Source organism: Alligator mississippiensis, chromosome 14, assembly GCF_030867095.1.
Source record: "Alligator mississippiensis isolate rAllMis1 chromosome 14, rAllMis1, whole genome shotgun sequence".
Taxonomy (NCBI): domain Eukaryota; kingdom Metazoa; phylum Chordata; order Crocodylia; family Alligatoridae; genus Alligator; species Alligator mississippiensis.
Window position 1 is genome coordinate 3,722,122 of NC_081837.1, and position 18,932 is coordinate 3,741,053.

The window sequence follows — 18,932 nt, forward strand, 5'->3', positions numbered from 1 at the left end:
ATCCGAAATACCAGACCGTAAATATTTATGGTCAAACTCTTGGGTGAAGGATTCTCTTTCAAAGTCAAGGAAACTGCTTTAAACTGCTTTTAGGCTGCTTGCAGACATTTTAAAATAATTAAACAAAACCAAAAAAAGGTGGTTTAATTTAAACTTGGTGACTTCCCATGCCAAGCCCCACACATACCAAGAAGAGGCAGCACGTTAGTTGGATTTGGATCTGGCTCACTCGACATGTGCAAAGAGCGGGCTCTTTAGTGAGGCTTTTTTGGCACTTTTATCTAATAGCTGATTGAATCAGCTTTAGCTAAAAGCACCAAAGAGCCCCGCTGAAGTACCCAATATACACAGATGCTGCAGAGCCAGGTCAAAGTAAAGTGCTGCTGCTTCCAGTAAAGTGCGTTTTTTTTTTGTTCTGTTGTGTTGTTTATTTAACACCTGCAAGCAGCCTAGATTGTAGTGTGTGTGTGTGTGTGTTTGTGTGTGTGTGTGTGTGTAGATTTACTTTTCATGCTGAAGAAGAACTGTAGAAGCTTAACTGTAAACAGAATTTGGCTCATAGCAGTCTTACTGGGAATGATCATTGGACAAGCTTTTCACACATCCTGGGAAAATACTCCCCCTTTTTTAGTAAATATTTATTTCCTTGTACATCTTGGCTTCCTACAGAAATCAAAGAGAATTTGGGTTACATATGAAGGGTGAAATTAAGCTCTTTTCCTGAAAATACAGGCCAGTTCTGGAACTGACATTTTTGTGCTTACAGTGGATTTATGACCCTGATGGAAATTTGTTGTTTTTGTTTCATTAATGTCATATCTCTCTTTAGGAAACTTGGTTGAATGAGTTTGATCCTCTTGCTGTGAGCTTAACAGTTTCAATATTTTATGGACTTGAAAAGCTGCGTTCCAAGTCTAGCTTTTCTAAACCCTCTATTAGACAGATAACCAAAGGAACATTGACGAAAAAACATGAAGCCACTGAATTTGCTTTTCGATTTGATGGTATGAAACTTTCATAATCTCATGTTGTATTGTGGATTCTGTTTGTTACTTTACAATTCTAGCTGAAAAAAGGTTTCTATCAAATTATGAACAGTTTATGTTCATATATGAGAAGCAGATTAAAAAAATAAATAAAAGGAAAACATTTAAAGTTATTTGTGGTGCTCCCTAATAAGTTTCCTTTGGATCTTGCTGTAATTTTGGTCCTCCTTTCCATTGAACTTTTATAACCTTATGAAGTCCTTTTTTAGAAAGTTTCATTTACTGGGAGGATGAAGATTAACTAGGACCCTTCCTCCAAAAATTTTAGGTTGCCATTGGAATTGTAGCTGGAGCTGCTACTCGCTCACCTTATTCTAGAGGTGAAGCAGAGTAAGGTAGAATGGTCCTTGAATTCACCTGCAGCATGAAATCCCAACTACACCTGTTTCTTTTCAGTCAGACACATTGATGACATTTAAAACAGCAGCATAAGATTGTGATATCTTAGCTTATTCTAAACAAAACATATTAATGTAATAGAATTCCTAACTCCTAGGCTGCCATGCTTGCCTCGCATCCATAAACTGGTCCTTCAGTATCCTCTTTTTTCATACATGGTCATATCTCTTTCCTAATACTTAATGTTAAATATTTGTACAATATCAGGCATTATAATATGGATGCATATTTTTCCCACTCCACTTTTTCTTCTCTTCTCACATAATTTTTATGGCTAATTTGTTTTCAAAGGCCTTTTTGCCTTTCACCTCTCCTCTCTTAAAAGGCATTTCCTTCTATTCTAATATTGTGTTTTCCTCCTGGAAGTCTCTGTTGTTGTTGTTTTCCCCTGTTAATATTTTTTTCTTTCCTTTGTGGTACTTTACTCTGTATTCTTCCTTCCTTTAGGAAATTCTCCTTTCTTTTCCCCTAAAGTCTGCTTCTGTTCATGATTCCACTTTGGCACAGGATTGGCTTGGTGCTTATCTTATATCTAACCCCTATTAAGGTCATTTACCCTATTTCTAAGGAAATGTTTTTCCCCCTTGTTCTTCCTAAACTTCAGTCTCTTAATTTGTTCTCTACATTAAAAAAATCCCTTTAATAAAAGGGAATTAATGACTATGTGCAAGTGCACTAGGTGAGAGAGCTGCTGTCCAAAACATTAAAACGTCTTCCTACTTACAGGACCAAGATTTTACAAGTAAAGGACAATGTTACTGTATTTGATTTCAGAATTTCTTTAACTTAGATAAGAAACTTTTTTTTATTCTAAGACCTTTTATAGGCTTTTAAAGCTTCTGGATGAAAGTTTTATTCTTAATCTAATCATGTATTTAAAGCTATGAACCCCCCACTGTCGGTATATACCTTAATCAAAAGACAGTCACCTTGCCTTTGGTTGCTTCAGGGAAAGGACTGAGTCTTTTTTTAAAGCATTTCATTCCAATTTTCATAAAGCTTAGCTATTGTAAGTAGGAACATTCATTTGTGAGGCTACAGGCCAAATAAAACCAGCCCAATTTCACAATCTGTACCAAAAGAGAAAAGCCTTTATTAAGTATGAAACGTCTCTCATTGCTTCTATTCAGTCTCCATGTAACAACAGTTTTCAGTTACAGATATATACCAAGGCAAGGGGGTCAAAAACCTATAGGGCCTATGGAGCCCTATCATTTAGCCCACTGTGCTACCTACGGGTCTCAGACTGGCCTCTCAAGCTGCATGCAGCACCTGCTGGCCCTTTGTTTTCATTTGTTGAATGGGAGCAAGCCTCTCTCTCATTGCATAGCCTTGGACTTTGAATTTGGGGCAAAGGGAAGAAAGGCCTCATTGAAAACCAGACATTAATTGAACTGGGAAAACAGATTATTCTCCCAACTTGTTCACAATGTAAACATTACATTACATTAGTATTTAAATTAATTTAAGAGATGATCTCTTTTACTTTCTAATATACTAGACAAGTCAATACGTGACTGCTGAGATTGACTAATAGCCTCAATAAAATTGATTTGCTTCATTCGAACTCAGAAGCTATTTTTGCAAGTGTAGTGCAAATCAATAGATATTATCACTTTATATAATAAAGTGTAACATAAAAATATTTTAAAGTTTCCAGCAATGGGAGTATCTTGGATGAGTAATTACATGAGTTGCTGAATGATGAGTAACTAGGATGAGTAACTGAAGACGCAAGGATTAAAAGACATTTACCAGGGCACATGGAGCAAAGTAATTTTTCTGTTGAAATCAATGGGAAATCTGCAAGTGGCTTTGGAAAGGAGTGAAGAAAGTCCATTGAATAGGATGCTACAGGGCCAGTTCTAGTCACAATTAAGTTTGTCATTAACTTCAAAAGGAGTTTTGCTTAAGGAAAAAATGGTGAGTCTAGTGATATGAGTCTAGATAGTAATATGAGTCTAAAAAATAAGGTCAAGGTCTTTATTAAAATTAATAATACATCTAGAAAGAATCTGCTGTGCAAAAGGAGTAAAAGAATTGGATGTAGATTGTTAGTAAGGGTCTCTAGGGTCACTAGTGTGAAGACTGATTTACTTTTCTAAACTACTTCAGTATAATCATCAATGAAACAAGCAACAAGTTTGTCTAATAATTTCTAACTTTTTTATGTTAAGAATCATTTGCCTTTGATTCTCTGGATCCATCTGAGTTTGTAGATGTGACAGAAGCTAAACCCTATATGGTATTCAAGGTAGTTTACAAGTCTGAAGGAAAAGGTATGTAATCTGTTTTTCACATTTTATCAGAACTGCAGCTACCGTTAAAGACATAGATAATGTCCCCAGACAGGCATTATATTTATTGCATAATTACTGGTATCATGCCACATGTACAAGCAGTTTATCACACAATGAAATGGCAAACCAGCCACAAAGACGTTAATATTTATTTTTGCTTGAATTTGCATATGTGTCATGTTAATTTAAAGGGTGTATGGAGAACCACTCTCTAGTGCTGGGCTGCCCCCGTGCCCTTTGAACGTGCTGGCACACAGGGAGCCCGAGACTGGGGAGCTGCTCCCAGATCTTGGGGTCCCAGCACACTGGCAAGATGACAAGGCATTGCATGAAGCACGATCCCCAATGCTGCACTTCCTACATTGCCTTGTAAAGGTGCAAGTATACAGGGAGATCAGGATCCAGTTCTCTGATCCCATGTTTCCTCACCAGCCAATGCATGCTGGGGTCTGGCAGATCTTATCTGGCATGGCAGAACACAGGATTTTTGGAATCCAGGATAAAATTCATCATATCCCATTGCATGATTAAATTAACATCAACAGGGCCCAAAGTGTCAGGCATTTTAAAATTTAGTAGGCAGAGTTCCTTGGGCAATTTACTACATGTTTAGTAGGCTAGTGCATTTCTTTTGTCATCTCTTGGGATTTAATCCTACAAATACTTTTGTCAGCACAGTGGAAACAATGTACCCAATAATAGCTACATTTACTTAAGCTGTGTTTACACAGTCATATTATGGTGCCCAACAGCAGCACCCTCAAACATGTTTCTGACTGGCTGCTTCCTGAACAGGAAGTAGGGTAGCTACATGTATGTGGTGTGATGGGTGGGCTAAAGAGCATGAGAACAGGCTAACGGGCAGTCACTCAGCAGTGCTAGTTAGCTCACCCAAAGTGCAACATGGACACAGATACCCTGCTTCTAGTTTGAGGCAGCACAGTGTACTCTTCATTAGACAGAGCCTCAAATGCATAAGTTTATAGGATCAAACCTTTTTGGCCTCACTCTTTTATATATTGCAAGGTCATCTGCTTCATTTGGGCAATCCCTGTGCTTATTTTCAACGTGTAATCCTGAACTTTCTTATTTTATAAGTTGGAAAGCTGGAGGGAGTTCCGTTGTACATTATTCCACGGGTATCCAGTAGCAGTTGATAGTGCCGCTTTCAAAGGAATAGGCTACTCATTGGCTGGGAATCAGAAACCATCTTAGCCTTTTTAACTTTTCCTAAAAAGTTGTTACACAGATTATGCATAGAAGTAATTTTAATGTTACAGGCTAATAGACTGTACATAATTTGGAAAGTTATGAATACTAAGTGCGTGCATGTGTACTACATTTTATAGACTCGTTGACACTCGGATGGCAAAAAGTGGATGCTTTTCAGCAAGAAACTAGAAATACTAGAACTATTTGGGCACCAAAAGAGTTTTCTGCACTTGTTCCACTGCATACTGGGAAAGTTGTTTACAATATTCTGGATTACTCTTTGGTTCATGACTCAAAAGGTAATTTGAAAAAATTAAAGTCATCATAGTAGCAAGAAGAGAAAAACTACTCAAATATGTAATGCATCAAATGTTGCTATCAGCTGTCTAAACATTTAAAACCTTTTCAGCTGCTAGAAGATTGCTTCAATGATGTTTAGGGGTAAATAAGTAAAATGGCACACTGAGATGATGATTGCTCTGATACTTACCTGCCTTGCATCTTCACACACCTGGGTAAGGTGAATATAAAATGGTACTGGCAGTGTAAGCAGCTGGACAGTTTTGACTTGGAAGCATTTTACACTCATTTCTTACTCTGCAATTACTTGGCACAAATGTAAATGGCTGCACAGATGCGAAGCAATGGGGAGTCAGGCTCAGTACGCTTTTGAACAAATATATTATTATAATTCTTCTTTTAAAATAGAAGTATACCATAAATGTAATTTAATCTATGCTGAAAGTAGCCAGGGTGGCACACTACTGAAGTTATCCTTGTTCTGCATTAAAACAATAGGTCCAACTTATTTTTTCCTCGTTCAGAATAATTTTGTTTAAAAGTATGAATGTTACACTTTTTCAGCTCTTTCATATCAAGGCTTTTGACTCAATAGGGAACATCAAATAGGACCTGATTCTACAAGGTACTAAGCACTCTTACCTCCTGTTAATTTTTAAGCTGGTTGCATTTGCCAAACGATTTTCTAGTCGTATGCTATTCTCATTAGGACATTTTCCTGTTAAGCTTTTAACTATTTGAAGCCATTTTTTTTAAACCAGTTTAGTGTGGTGCAAGTCTTTGTTGGACTGAAAAAAGAACTCCTGATTTCTAAACAGAAAGCCGTATAGATTAGTTGCTAAGTGTGTAGAGTAATATCTTAGTTACCTGAGTTATCAGTTAACAAATGAGCGTACAGCTGTTCTTTCACTTGGTTCAGATGGAAAGTGGCTGTCATGTCAACAAGGTTCGAAGAGGTTTGTCTGCCAGTAAATCAAATATATACCAGCTCAGAACCATCCATCCCCCTTCATGGTATAACTTCTGATTTAGAGGTGAGACAGAGAGAGTAGAGTCAAAACTGAGACTTAGTTATCTGAAGTTAGACGACAACAATGTTCCATATACAGGTTAGGTACCTAAAGAAAAGCTATTATTTTGAAATGTGCTGAATACCCCAGAGTTCTGTTATTTTCAGTTGGAAACTCAAGTACTTCTAGATCAGCAGGCCACGTAAAGTATGTAAATACGGCTTGGGATGTTTAACTTGAGGCACTAAAATTTAAAAATGTTGGCTTGACACACTCTCACAATCCTCTATGTAAGTAAATGACAAAGCTGTGTTTAAAACTAGGACACGTCTGAAACTTTAGAAGACGTAAGTAACAACTACTAAATGTATAATTCCTGCCTCTGGCTCCTGTGCTGAGTGTCACCACACTGGTTGTTAAAGAAAAAAAAAAGTATTTACAGTTACAGCTTAAATTGTGGCTTGCTGGAGGTGAGGACAGATTGAAAGGAGGTGTCAAGTGTAGGGACTAAGATTGGGGAAAGGCATCACATGATAACTGGGGTTCAGTGACAGGCAGGCCAACAGAAGATTCTGGATCCAGAAAGAGATACAATAGATGCAGGGGACAGGATAGCCCCAGGGAGCATACAGTACAAGGAGGAACTGATACAAGGAAGGAGAAAGCAACAGAGCATTGAGATGTGGACAGGCAAAGCATCTAAAGATTAAAAATAAACCAAAAAACCTAAATGGGTCATAGTTGGGCTGGTACAAACACACCAGATAGGCAGACACCACCAGACTGCCTCCTTCTGTAATTTAACTTCACTTGCAGCTGTGCCATGGAGCTTGTCTTGCTAAGATTAGGAATAACGTAGCAGGATATGAAGGCCATTGTCAGGGTGGGGGTATGTGCTGAGATATGCATGGACCACTCTTTTTATCCCAGGTCATGCCGCACTGTGGCTCTTGTCATAGAGGGCCTCTAGAATGGCTTTTATGCAGCTTTCAGTGGCCAGAGAAGGGGAGACAATTTAAAATGGAAAAGCAAGGAGTTGTGTTTAATTTTCCTTATTGATTTTTTTAATGTAATATTCTATTAAATTTGCCTACATGATATAGTAGCTGAGCAGCATTTGACCTTCTGAGTATATTTCTTTCCATATAAAATATATGGCATAATTTTTAAAAATATACCAGTAAATATAGTTGATTTATCATAGTGATTCCATATCTACAGATTCTGCCCAGGGTTCTTCAAACATCCAGCTCACCATTTATGATGTATGGAAAGAAAGGCACAGACAGAGAAACAGCCAAGTAAAGAGAGAAAGGTAAAGCATGAAATTATAGGCAACAGAAATATTTTTCTCTCATTCATTGCTTGGATCCAGATGTAACTGTAGTCTTTATTATCGAATAACTAATATCAAGCTAAAGTCTAATTATAACAATAGTTTAAAGTTTCAAAATGTGGACAGGCTACCAACCAGTCTTAATCCTTTCTACATGCAAAACTGTTTGCCTGTGATTACTAACCAGGTTCACTTAATTGATGTCTATTCTCTTTTAAATAAGTCTCTTCTGAACTTTACCCAAGTTCTCTGTTTTCAGCATTCAGCACTGCAGTGAAAATTTACTTCTTTCAATCTGGTTTGCTTGTAGACAGAGGCTGACACAGTAGATTTAGTACAGCTGCAGTATTAATGTTCAAAACTCCCATGCTGCAGTTTTCCCATATGCTACATAAAAATGCTACAGTTTCTCACTCCAAAGCTGCTGTATTAGGGTGTTAGCTGATTTTTATGCCTTCAACTTGCTTAATGTTTTCATTTATATACAATACAGTTTTATACAGCCTCCACCAAACAATGTATCGCAAAATGATTTACAGTAAAATCATAATTTATACAGAGTATTGATTTAGCATTAATTTTGAAACTGTGGAAGTCAATGGATCATAAATCTGCAAATAAATTGGCCAAATGAAAGACATAACTGACAAAAGAAATTAGTCACTAGAGAGTAGCATGTGTTGTGTATGTGCTTTTTAGATGGTTACAAGAAAAAATATTGGAGAAGTTTCTCTAAATTATAAAATTAGTAACATAAAAATAATATAATGTGCTGAAATAGACAATTTCAGTAAAATAGCAAAGAAAACCACCCAAGAATCTGGATCATTGTCTTGACGTTCTGCCATCACAGTTCAGTTAATATGATTCAGAATCAGGGCAGCCTCCACAGTTTTCAGTGTTTTGGGGGAAGTAGGTGGGAGCTTTAGAATGGGCTAGAAATTCCTGGAAGCAGGTTTATATATTATGTTATAAAGGACCTAGGAAGGATCATGACTACTTTGAAAGTCTGATCTAAGGGCTGTTGACATTAATGGAGAGACTAATTGACTTCCATGAATTTTGGATCATAGCAAATGGACCGTAACAAAATCCATCTTTGGAACTTCCAGTGTTTATGAGCTGATTGAACTGTGTGCTTTCACGTTTCCACTGGGAATCTAGCACCTGAAGAGCTTGATAATGCAAAATGAAGAATGTCTTCAATGCCCATTTACTTTAAAGAAAATTGATGTAATTCAGGCACGTGGGATTTTACTTCTTCTCATGTCTCTACACCATATTTGACCATTTTGTTACACATGCTTGTGCTCATTTATTATACTTTGCGAGGTCTTTCATTGTACATGTGCCTTCAAGCAGCGGGCACTACAGCAGGTGTTGCATAGTATGAAGCTCTGCTGTTGAACAAGTGGTATACCCCCACTTCTTTAGTTAATTGGAGCATCTGACTACAGTATGTAGGCAGATGAGACATTGCCACCTTTGCCATGGCTTGTCAGTCCCTGGTGGTAAGGACTTAGCTTCTGAAATGTCTAGTTCTCCCCTGTTGGGTATTTTTTTCAGCTTCTTGTTCCACATCTGCAGTCATGTCTTCTTGGGTCAAGAAGTTGGGTGCTGGTGAGGAAGCCCCTGCATGACTTCAGACATTTGTGTGTTGTGGGATGGAGGTACAGTGGGTATTTCACATCTTCAGTTTGTCTCAATCGTTCTATCCTTCTGGATACTGCTCTGTGGAGTGATGTCAGCCAGCACATACACACTGTTTAGGCTGGTAGGCTTCAGGTATCCTGTGATGCATCAGCAGCTGTCGTTCAAAAGGGGGCACTTAACATGTACAGATCTCTCTCATATAGGGCATGCATACTCAGCAGAGGAGAAACTGAGAGCCAGACCATTGGTTCAGATGGTTGAGGGGCTAACTCCCCATTTCAAGTTGGTGAGCTTATATACAACGTTTTTCTGACTGCTCACCTTTGCTTTTGACTTTATGATGTGTTCTTTGTATGAGAGGTTTCTGATATAGGGGCCATAGCAAAAGTGTTCACGTCACAACCCCTGTCAGGTAGTACCTGCAAATACTGGTAATGCTCCAAACCACGATTTTGAGTGACTGGGATAAAGACAGTTAACACTTATAGTTAGGGCATGGATGAGATGCCAGATAGAGCCCAGGTCATGAACCAGTTGGGAATAGTTCAAAGGTTAGAAGCTGAGAGTCACAGTTGAGAAGAAACCAGATATCAGGAACAAGACATAAAGATGAAGCACAGGGTCAGGGACAGAGCAGGAGCAAGGCTAGATCACCAGGACACTTGCAGACAGTCTATGACTATCTTCCCTGCTAGTTTTAAAGCTATGTTTAGGTTTCATCTCCAGAAGTGGTGATTCCTTACACCAGTTTAGCTAAGCAGTTAAGTGCATGCTTAAAGTTAAGCATGTACATAATGCCCTTTGACTCCCAATTCTATACTTACCCAACTGCACCATGCCTGTTTCTCATTAGTATGCTTTTTTTTTTAATATTAGCTCAGATGCTCTTACAGGTTGAAGGGAACTGTAGTGTAATATGTGAAAATTGTGTTCATCCAAAAATTGCACATTTCCATTCTTGGAGTAATTCAGGTCTTGGACTTCTAAATCTCTTAGACACTTTTGAAAATTCTACCATATGGCTTTAACTTACAGCTGTTGACTGATTGGAGCAGAAATGGACAGCTCTTCAATAGCACTCAGTCATTAGTTATGTTGTTCTTTCTAGTTTTGATGTTACAAATCTTGGTGACAGTCTAACAAATAATGGAAGTAAACATGCCACTTACTAATACTAATATTTTAGTATAAAGTTCTATGTTTGTTCATATTTGTCAGGTTTGAAGAGCCTTGTTTTCTGTGTGTACCTTGGGTTCCTTTTAATTCCTCTACAGTATTACCAAATGCTGTATCAGTAAACCATCCATTTGATCTGTATGTAGATGCCCTCCATTATATCCCTGATAATGCAACAATAACAAAGGTAAGTTTTGCTACTGCTGTGGTGTCACAAATTGATCTATGGGTATTTATACCCATAGATCCTATTGTTTGTTCAGCTGTATTTGCATTCAGGCACATATGAAATAGCCCTAGACCTAGTAGGAGCAATTTTAAATCTATGGAGAAATTTTAAATGGCCGATAGGGGTAGAATACCATATAGTGAAGACAAATTTGGAGGACATTTTGTCCTAGAAAACCTTTTCACGGCCATGGAATTCTCTATCTGTTTCATAATGTTGGTTGCATAGTCCTTTAAATAATCATGTTTTAAACTTACTTGAGTACCTTAAAAGGTACTTCTTAAAGGGCTTTTTAAACAGGGTACTTGTTCACTAAGATAACTTGCATCCCTTTTACCTTTTATTTTCTTCTTTTGATCTTGAGCATATTGTAATCAAATCATGCTAGTCTTGGTCATGAACGGTACTGTGTAACTACATTAAAGAATCACAGTGCACAGTACTTTTCCAAAATAAAGAACGCAGAACCAAAATCTGCCATCAGATGTTCTTACTAAGTAACCAGTCAAGTGTAAGTTGTATACATATTTGAGGGCAACAATTTGGCTTTAAGCCATATGAAAAATAGAGGCACAGGGATACATCTTAAAGTTTACTTTCTTCAGTTTCCAATAAGATTATGTGAGTTTTGGGGGGCATCCTTTTAGTATTCTACAGGTGAAATCAAATCCTCAAGTGCAAAAGTTGTTTCTTGTGCATTTATTTTTGAATTTGTCAAGAAGTACAGAAAGCAAACAAACAGAATAATAAATTGAAAATTAACTTTTTCCTTTTAGGTAACTGGGCAAATCAGGAATTCAGGGCTGACTAATTTGCCTAATATTACAGCATTTCCACTTCTTAATAGTCCATCTCGAAATCCAAAATTCCAGTACCGAATGATATTAAATGGAGATGAGACAAAAGTCATGGATGTCAATGCATGTGTTTTTTTCCAAGTTCATACAGTAGACATAGATTCTGGAGATCTTGTTATAATAGGTAAATGAAACACAAATTTGTCATGTAGCTCCCTTTCTTTTTCTCTCTCCTCTTTTCTGCTTAGTATACTGTCCAATATTTGTATCTTCTAAGTTTTAGGGCACACATTTTAATTTATAATGGATGTAAGCTGTTGAAATGCATCCCTCAAGGACTATGAGGAACATAGCTGGCAGAACCTTAAGAGTAAAATAACACAAACATTTTATAAAGTTTTGAAAATAAGTCGAGACTAATATTTGAAATGGAAATATACTTAAACTACTATTTATAATTGTCCTTCTAGCCCAGGTCTTACTTGATGCTGGATTCAAGGGGTCAGATTTTTTCATCTTTAATCACATGAAGTAATACCTTGGATATGGTACTATTAATAGTGAGTAAAGGTAGCACAATCAGACATTAGTAGTCATTTGCATATAATTTTATAACAACTTATATTCTATGTACATTTATTTGGGCCTGATTTTTAGTACATTTTAGTGAGAACAGGCTGTCTTCAGACTTGAGCATTTAAAGAACATTAATAATTCCCACCATAATGAATCTAGGTATTTATCATTCACAGAACTAAAAATTTTGGAGATTTATGACGTCTGCAAGTAGGGAGAGAGCGGAGATTGGAGAAACAGGAGAAAGGTTGGGAGAATGGGAATCACAGGGACCTACAGAGCTCTTGAGACTCAGCCTTGTATGGGCTACCCTTTTCACAACTCTGTGAAAAAACAACCACACTTCTATACATTTGGGGTACACTTATATTTTGCACATGTGTAGTTTTTCTATGGACCCTGATCTCCTTCACCCATTCAGTTGTTAAGGGAAATGTAAGAAACATGCAAAATCAACAAACACATATATTTAGAGCACATGCTGTATAAAATCTTTACTGAGACGTATTTTGTTGGTTTGATTTGGTTTGGTTTTCTTTTGCCTTATAGGAAGCTCTATGATCCGTGTGTTTAACAATGATGGTAATCTAAATGTAGGAGGATTTCAACTAAAACTAAGAGGAGGCATGCCAAGCAAGGGACCAGCAGGTCTTACACAAACAACATTAGATCAGTATCCAGCCATTCCCTGCTGCACAGCACTAATTCGAATGTTACCACACACACAGGCAAGTATATAGAGTTTCAACTGTAATAGTTATTCTATCTGCCTGAAATACAGGCTGCACTTTGGCATTCAGTCCTATTTGCCTTGTCTAAATTAGGATCTCCAGGTATGGTATTAATGTGGCTTATATGTGCTAAATAATATCTAGGGTAGTCCAGGCATGCCACTTTTAATGTATGCAAAACTGAGTTAAGAGCCTAGGGCAGGACCTAAGTTCTACCAGAGTAATGCATTAAAGACACTATACCTTATCTACACATGGCACACCCTTTAAACTCTAATCAAGAGAAAGTGTGTCTGGGGATGGTTCCTAAGCTGCTTGAAATCATATTTTTTTAGGAATGAAGTAACAGGGTGCAAATTCATGAAATGGTACCCAGTATATAAGGGATTAATTCCATCTTCACCTGCCCTTCTCTTTGCCCAGGTGCTCAGAGGAGGGCTTGTTGAGAGACAGAAAGAGGAGAAAGTAGGAAGGCAGGGCTGCATGGCCAGGTGCTGAAGCCCAGGTGAAGCCAACATTAAGGAATCTATGCTATGTATAACTTTGTTTACTGTATATTTATTCATTTGCTTTGACAAAGATTTGCTCCAGCTGAGAGATCCTTGCTGATTGCACCTGTTTAATTTCTCTGGAGTCCTTTTACCAGTTCGTACGAGAGTCCTATAGTTTAACAGTGTTTTTCAGTTTTCAGTGACTGCACCAAGCTACTTGACAGGATATTACTTCTCAGATAATGCAAAGCCCAATAATTCAGAGCTAGAGATCATATCGAGCTTTCAAAAGGACAACAGCTTCCCAAAACTTGTACAAGACATGACAACATACTTAATTGACAATGAACAAAGCAGAGGTATGAAAATAAATGGTCGATAGCTGTTCACAAATTCTTTGTCTTATTTTGTAACTGAAACTTTGTCACAGTAGACCTGTGTGCTCAGCTTCCTTTGGCAGCCCTGACTCTTGCCTCTGGTACACTTCCTTGGCAAGGGCTCTCTGTTTATTATCATTAAGCAGAAAGGGAAATTGCAATCCAGTTGTCCTAGACCTCCCTGTATCAGGGCTGACCACCCTAGACTTTCCAGAAGGTAAAGTATGCTCTCTCAGAGCTCCACTCCTGGGGCCATCCCTTATGATTACAATTAACTTCTTCAGAGATGTGATAGTGGAAGAAGATGGACATGTCAGCTTCATAAAGATTTCAAGACCAATTACTCTTTATTTCAGCTAGCACAAGACATACACAGATTTACACAAAACCGTTAAACACTTAAGCCCATTTTCTGGTCTCACTTTCTTCACTTGAGTGCTCTTTTGTTTGGGTCAGAGGCTTCTAAAAAGCCCCATATCCTCTGTATGTTCATGGCTGCTTCCCTGAATTCTGATGTCCCTCTTTCTGCAGCCACCTTTGTACTTCCGCTCTCTTCTGCCTCTTTCCCCGCTTACTCTAAAATGACCAGTGAAGAGCCTTTCTCATAATCTTAGTTGGGCTATTCCTTTTTCAGCCTCCTCAGGTGATTAAGCCCACACCAGGTGATCCATTTCTTAGTTACCCTCTCTTAGTATTCAGACTTTAAAAGCTAATTTGCCGTAGGTAGTAGCTATCTCTTTGCATGTGCTTTATTTTAATAGGATGATCATCATGGTTAACCTTTCTCCTTTGCTAGCTCTATGTCAAGCACAAGAATTGCTCCTGTTGCCTCCTGTGGATCTTAGCAAAGAAGGCAAATGACAATAGGGCAACTAAGCCCCAAACTCAAAATGGAGTATGCACACACGTAGAGAGTCCCTAATATTAAGCAGAAGCCATAAGCTGTGCAAAGAAATATTCCCCGAATTGTCAAGCTCTTCCTCATATTATTTGATTTATAAAGCGTCATCCATTAGGATGATATACATAGCTAAGCTCTCTTTATAATTTATTACAAACTGAGCCAAATGCTGTCCTCAGACACTCAAATATAGCTCCCATGAATCCAGTATTCAGGGGAGCTGAGTACAGGTTTCTGTGAGTAGAATTGGCATGCTGCTTTTTACTGAGTAAAGTGTGCATTTATAGGAATAATTAATAAGTCGATTAGCTAATTAATTAGGAAATTAAAATAACAACTCTCTTTGCTATGCTGTTCTTTAGTACTACTAAAAGGAAGTGTAGTAAGATAGACTTTTAAAAAATGCTTCTTTGATAAACCTTACCCTTAGATTTTAATGAACTATGTTAATTACTGTACTAGAAGTTCCTAGTTTAAGTCTCTCAGTTCTGTAGTTGTATACTTGCTGTGGAACTTGGATGTTTAAACACTGATTTAAGCATCAGAATGAAGAATTAGGCATTCACTGTTAGATACCAAACTTTGACAATTGTTGTCCTGAGGATGTTATCAAACCAGTGTTTCTTCAATTAGTGTTTTGTATGTAAGGTGCCAGAGTTTGTTTCTGCAGTTACACTTGACCGTTTGGAAACCTGGTATGTGGAAAGACTAGATGAAACAAAATATCTGCTACCACAACAGCTTCCGAAGTACATCAACATACATCATGCAGTCCGTTATCGGCAGGAAGCAGGCATCCGCATAAAGGTCAAACAAGCTTTTGGACTTAAAGGTAATGATAGATACTAAAAGAAATAATAAGAAATAGTATTTCTTAAAAAAACCCAAACAAACAACCTATCATCAACGTATTTTTTATGGTGGTAAACCTGTTTGTATATTTTGCATCCTCTATAGTTTTGTTTTGTTGCTTTATAGAGTTCCTTTACTGCCTGTTCCTTAGAAAAATGTATAGCAATAAACTAGAATACTAAAGTAAAATGAAACAATATAGTTAATTAGAATTATGACTGAGGAGAGAGTGAGCAAGAGAGAGGAATTTGACTTGATGTTTAAAAACAGTTATGATTGCAGTAGGTCTTATCCCCAGTAACAAGAATTTAATAGACAAGGAATATAAAATCCATACACCTGAGCTTTAAAGGGGCAACATCTGCCAGCCCTGTCATCCCACTGGAACTGAATGATTTTGCTGTACAGGGAAGATTGTGGGAGCCAGCACAGAGGACTGGTACCTCAGCATATATGCAGAAATACACTCAACAGAGTTCCTAGCATCCCAGCAAGCAAGAATTTGTTTCTAGGTGGGACCAGTTGAACTGGTCCTTTTGCCATTCCTCCAGCTGCCTCGGGAAGTGTAGCTCCTGCCCCTGAGCTCTAACTAGATTCCTTAGCAGATGCTACTTTATAGCTTCGACTTTGTTCTGCAAACAGCAATTGCCCCCAAAAGGCTAGGTTTGTTTCACTGACAATCTATAGGCAGACAAGGTTCTTTGGGTCTGCCTATGTCCTTAGACCAACATGGCTACAACCTATACCGCTGACAATCTATTTAACTTTAACGTAAGTGTTGTAAGCAGCAAAACAGATGATCTTGTTATAGTCTGTCCACAAACATGTGTCAGTTAACCTTCAGCAGTACCTCTTTTTATGCAGCTGATGGCTATTATGTAAATGTGTTAGCCAGAGTCCTTAAGGGAGCTGCAAGCATGCATTTGCCTGAGTTACCTCAACAGTGGGGAGGAGAAGAAAAATTCCTAACATGCCAACTTGATTTCACAAGTCAGCAGAGATCACCAATCTGGACTGATCCATCTGTGGTATGTAGTAAGTAAAACTTTGCCTTTGCTGCCTGCAGATCTGTCTTTGTACAAAAGAGAGACTCACCAATATTTTTGAGTTCATCAGTAATACATAAACAGACTGCTGTGAGGTCACAGGGTACCATTTGAGCTAATAAGCCATCATAGTACAAATCTGGTTCAGTTTCCTGTACCAACTATTACCTGGCACTTGAATCTGATTGAGCAATTAGTGTGTTATAGACCAGGGGGAAAGACAAACAGTCTTATTTCCACTAGTGACCGGTTTCCCACTGGCTTGAATTAGATCTGTCTCCATTTGCATTTGGACATTAATATTCTTTATTACTAAAATTAATTGGATATTGTTAGTAAGGGCTGCAGTTGATAGAAAAAAAAGGATGCCACTTTCTAGTAATCTATATAGATAGTACTGTGGGTTTGGGTTCAACAGCAGTTAACGTTCTAACTATTCATATTTTTTTCATGTTATAATTTTTATGGCATTGTAGATGGGATGGAATGGTCTGCCTATGATTAAGGGTACCTTCTTTTATATGACAAAAATGGTGTCTGTAACTTTATCTTTTTGCACTTTGGCGTTTTTGTCAATTCAGGAGCTCTTGGCTGTCAGAGACATTACCAGGGATCGCTACATGGAAGTGGCTCTTGTCGATCCCTATTAAGGGTACCTGATAGTTACTCACTAAGTGTATATCTGCAGTACACTCAAAGCTCTGCCTTCAGCTTAAGTAGACATACCCAAACTAGCTTTCAGTAGGCCAGCTCAAATAATGAGACCACTGTAGCCATAACACGTAAAGCTCCGTGCTGCCTGAGGTCCCAGCTCGGTTTTGTTGAGTGTGCTGAACTTACGCTGCTGCACCTACGTAATTAATGGTATATGGGCTAGTTATTTTAAAGATAGGTTGTGTATTTCTACATGAGCTGCAGTCGTACTTTTGACTGCAATCTATGCATACCTCTAGTGTGTTTCGTTGTTTCCCAAGTTGTTATGGCATCTGTAGGCATAATACCTATATTCACCACCACTGGGACACATACCAGTTCCAATGGATCCCAAAGCCATAATTTAGGCCATATTACGTTCCCTATGCCTCCCTTGTACTGTTACACAGTAGTCATCTTGACAGTCATCTCTAAGTGGAGATTAATATTTTCCCTGAGCCGTACATTTCCTCAAAGTTATGAGAATTTTCCCTGCTACAGCACAGGATCCTCTCAGCTTACATGTATGACAGCTTCCTGGATGTACTGAAGTAATAAGAAAACATCCTCAGATTTCTAAAGCACCCTAATGTTGTTAGCACATGTTAACAATAAGTATTATAATTAATGCAACATTCTGGAGATCATTTTTCATAGGATCTGTTCCTCTCTCTAAACTCGAGTTAACTGTTGAATTCGTGGATTGACTATTTACTTCACAAATATAAGTCTTATCCCAATCAATCTGTCTGTCTAAGCACTCATTTTGCAGCCTTTCTGGTGGTGTCTACCTATGCAGTGAGCAATCTGGTATGATCTGCACTGCAACACAACAATGCTGAAGAAAGCAGTCTTCATGTCTGTGTTTCAAGAGCTAAGCATCCCGTATAGCCAGACCACGGCCACCTGCAACTGTTTGAGCAGTTGTAGTGGATGGTGTTCATGGTTTCCCTACTTTCATGAGATTTAAACTACATAGATAAACTCTGTCACTTCGCTCACTGACCTGACCCAGGTAGATGAAAGAGATCCATTTTCCCTTCAGAGATCCCTGTTGAAATTTCTCCTCTAGCATGCAGGAACTGTGATGAGCTCCACCCGATGTAGAAAAAACTGATTGTTTGCTGTGTTGTTGGGCATTATGTGCCAGTGCAGGGCACTTCCAGACTTAGCCCTACAGGAATAATTATGCTGTTTAAATATTAAACAGCAAAGTTCTTCCTTCATTGTTAAGCCAATATTAAAGGAAGACAAAACTGATTTACAGTTTATGGCATTGCTTTCTAAGGTTGCTGTTATTGCAGCTGACATCCTGTTTCAGCAATATTGGCACTGCCAGAAGGAGGCTCTAAAATACAGAATTTAATAAAAAGCAAAACCAAAAACTTTATCTCAAAAGCAGTTTAGTTAAATGATTCATTTACCTCCCCTTCATAACTTTCAATATGTTGTAAGGCAGCTTGCTTTGAAAAATATTGAAAAGCTTGTTTTTTTTCAGTTACATTACTTGAGAATAATTAAATTGAAAGTTGTGTGCCTTTTTCTCACAGATTATTGTTATTTAATCACTGTATATTAACTTTCATTGGCCTTTTGATATATTTAAAGTCATTAAACTTCTCATTGAATTGATTATACCTACCATTAGATTGTTATTTTGTTATGAATAAAATAAATCGGTAGTGGATGCATTGGTTTATACTGACTTGTTTATTTTAAAGGGCATTTGAACTTTACTGCAAAAACAACTTTAGTGTTCAGGAATGGAAAGTCTGATATCCTGTCTTCTAGTCTAAAAATCGATCAC

At 37.8% G+C, this 18,932-nt stretch overlaps 1 protein-coding gene across 8 annotated transcripts in view; it reads left to right on the plus strand.

The window, feature by feature from the left end:
* LOC102572857 (uncharacterized) overlaps positions 1-18,932 on the plus strand; it is a 55,964-nt gene that overhangs the window by 18,996 nt on the left and 18,036 nt on the right. For 7 of the 8 annotated variants that reach the window (XM_019493323.2, XM_059717091.1, XM_019493322.2 and 4 more), the window contains 10 exons: positions 830-1,004; positions 3,623-3,724; positions 5,095-5,256; positions 7,489-7,582; positions 10,475-10,619; positions 11,438-11,642; positions 12,584-12,762; positions 13,450-13,615; positions 15,205-15,366; positions 16,251-16,414. In XM_019493323.2, the coding sequence (XP_019348868.1) occupies positions 830-1,004; positions 3,623-3,724; positions 5,095-5,256; positions 7,489-7,582; positions 10,475-10,619; positions 11,438-11,642; positions 12,584-12,762; positions 13,450-13,615; positions 15,205-15,366; positions 16,251-16,414 (1,554 nt within the window). The remainder of the gene's footprint in view (positions 1-829; positions 1,005-3,622; positions 3,725-5,094; positions 5,257-7,488; positions 7,583-10,474; positions 10,620-11,437; positions 11,643-12,583; positions 12,763-13,449; positions 13,616-15,204; positions 15,367-16,250; positions 16,415-18,932) is intronic. The other variant, XM_019493330.2, reaches the window with a different exon arrangement.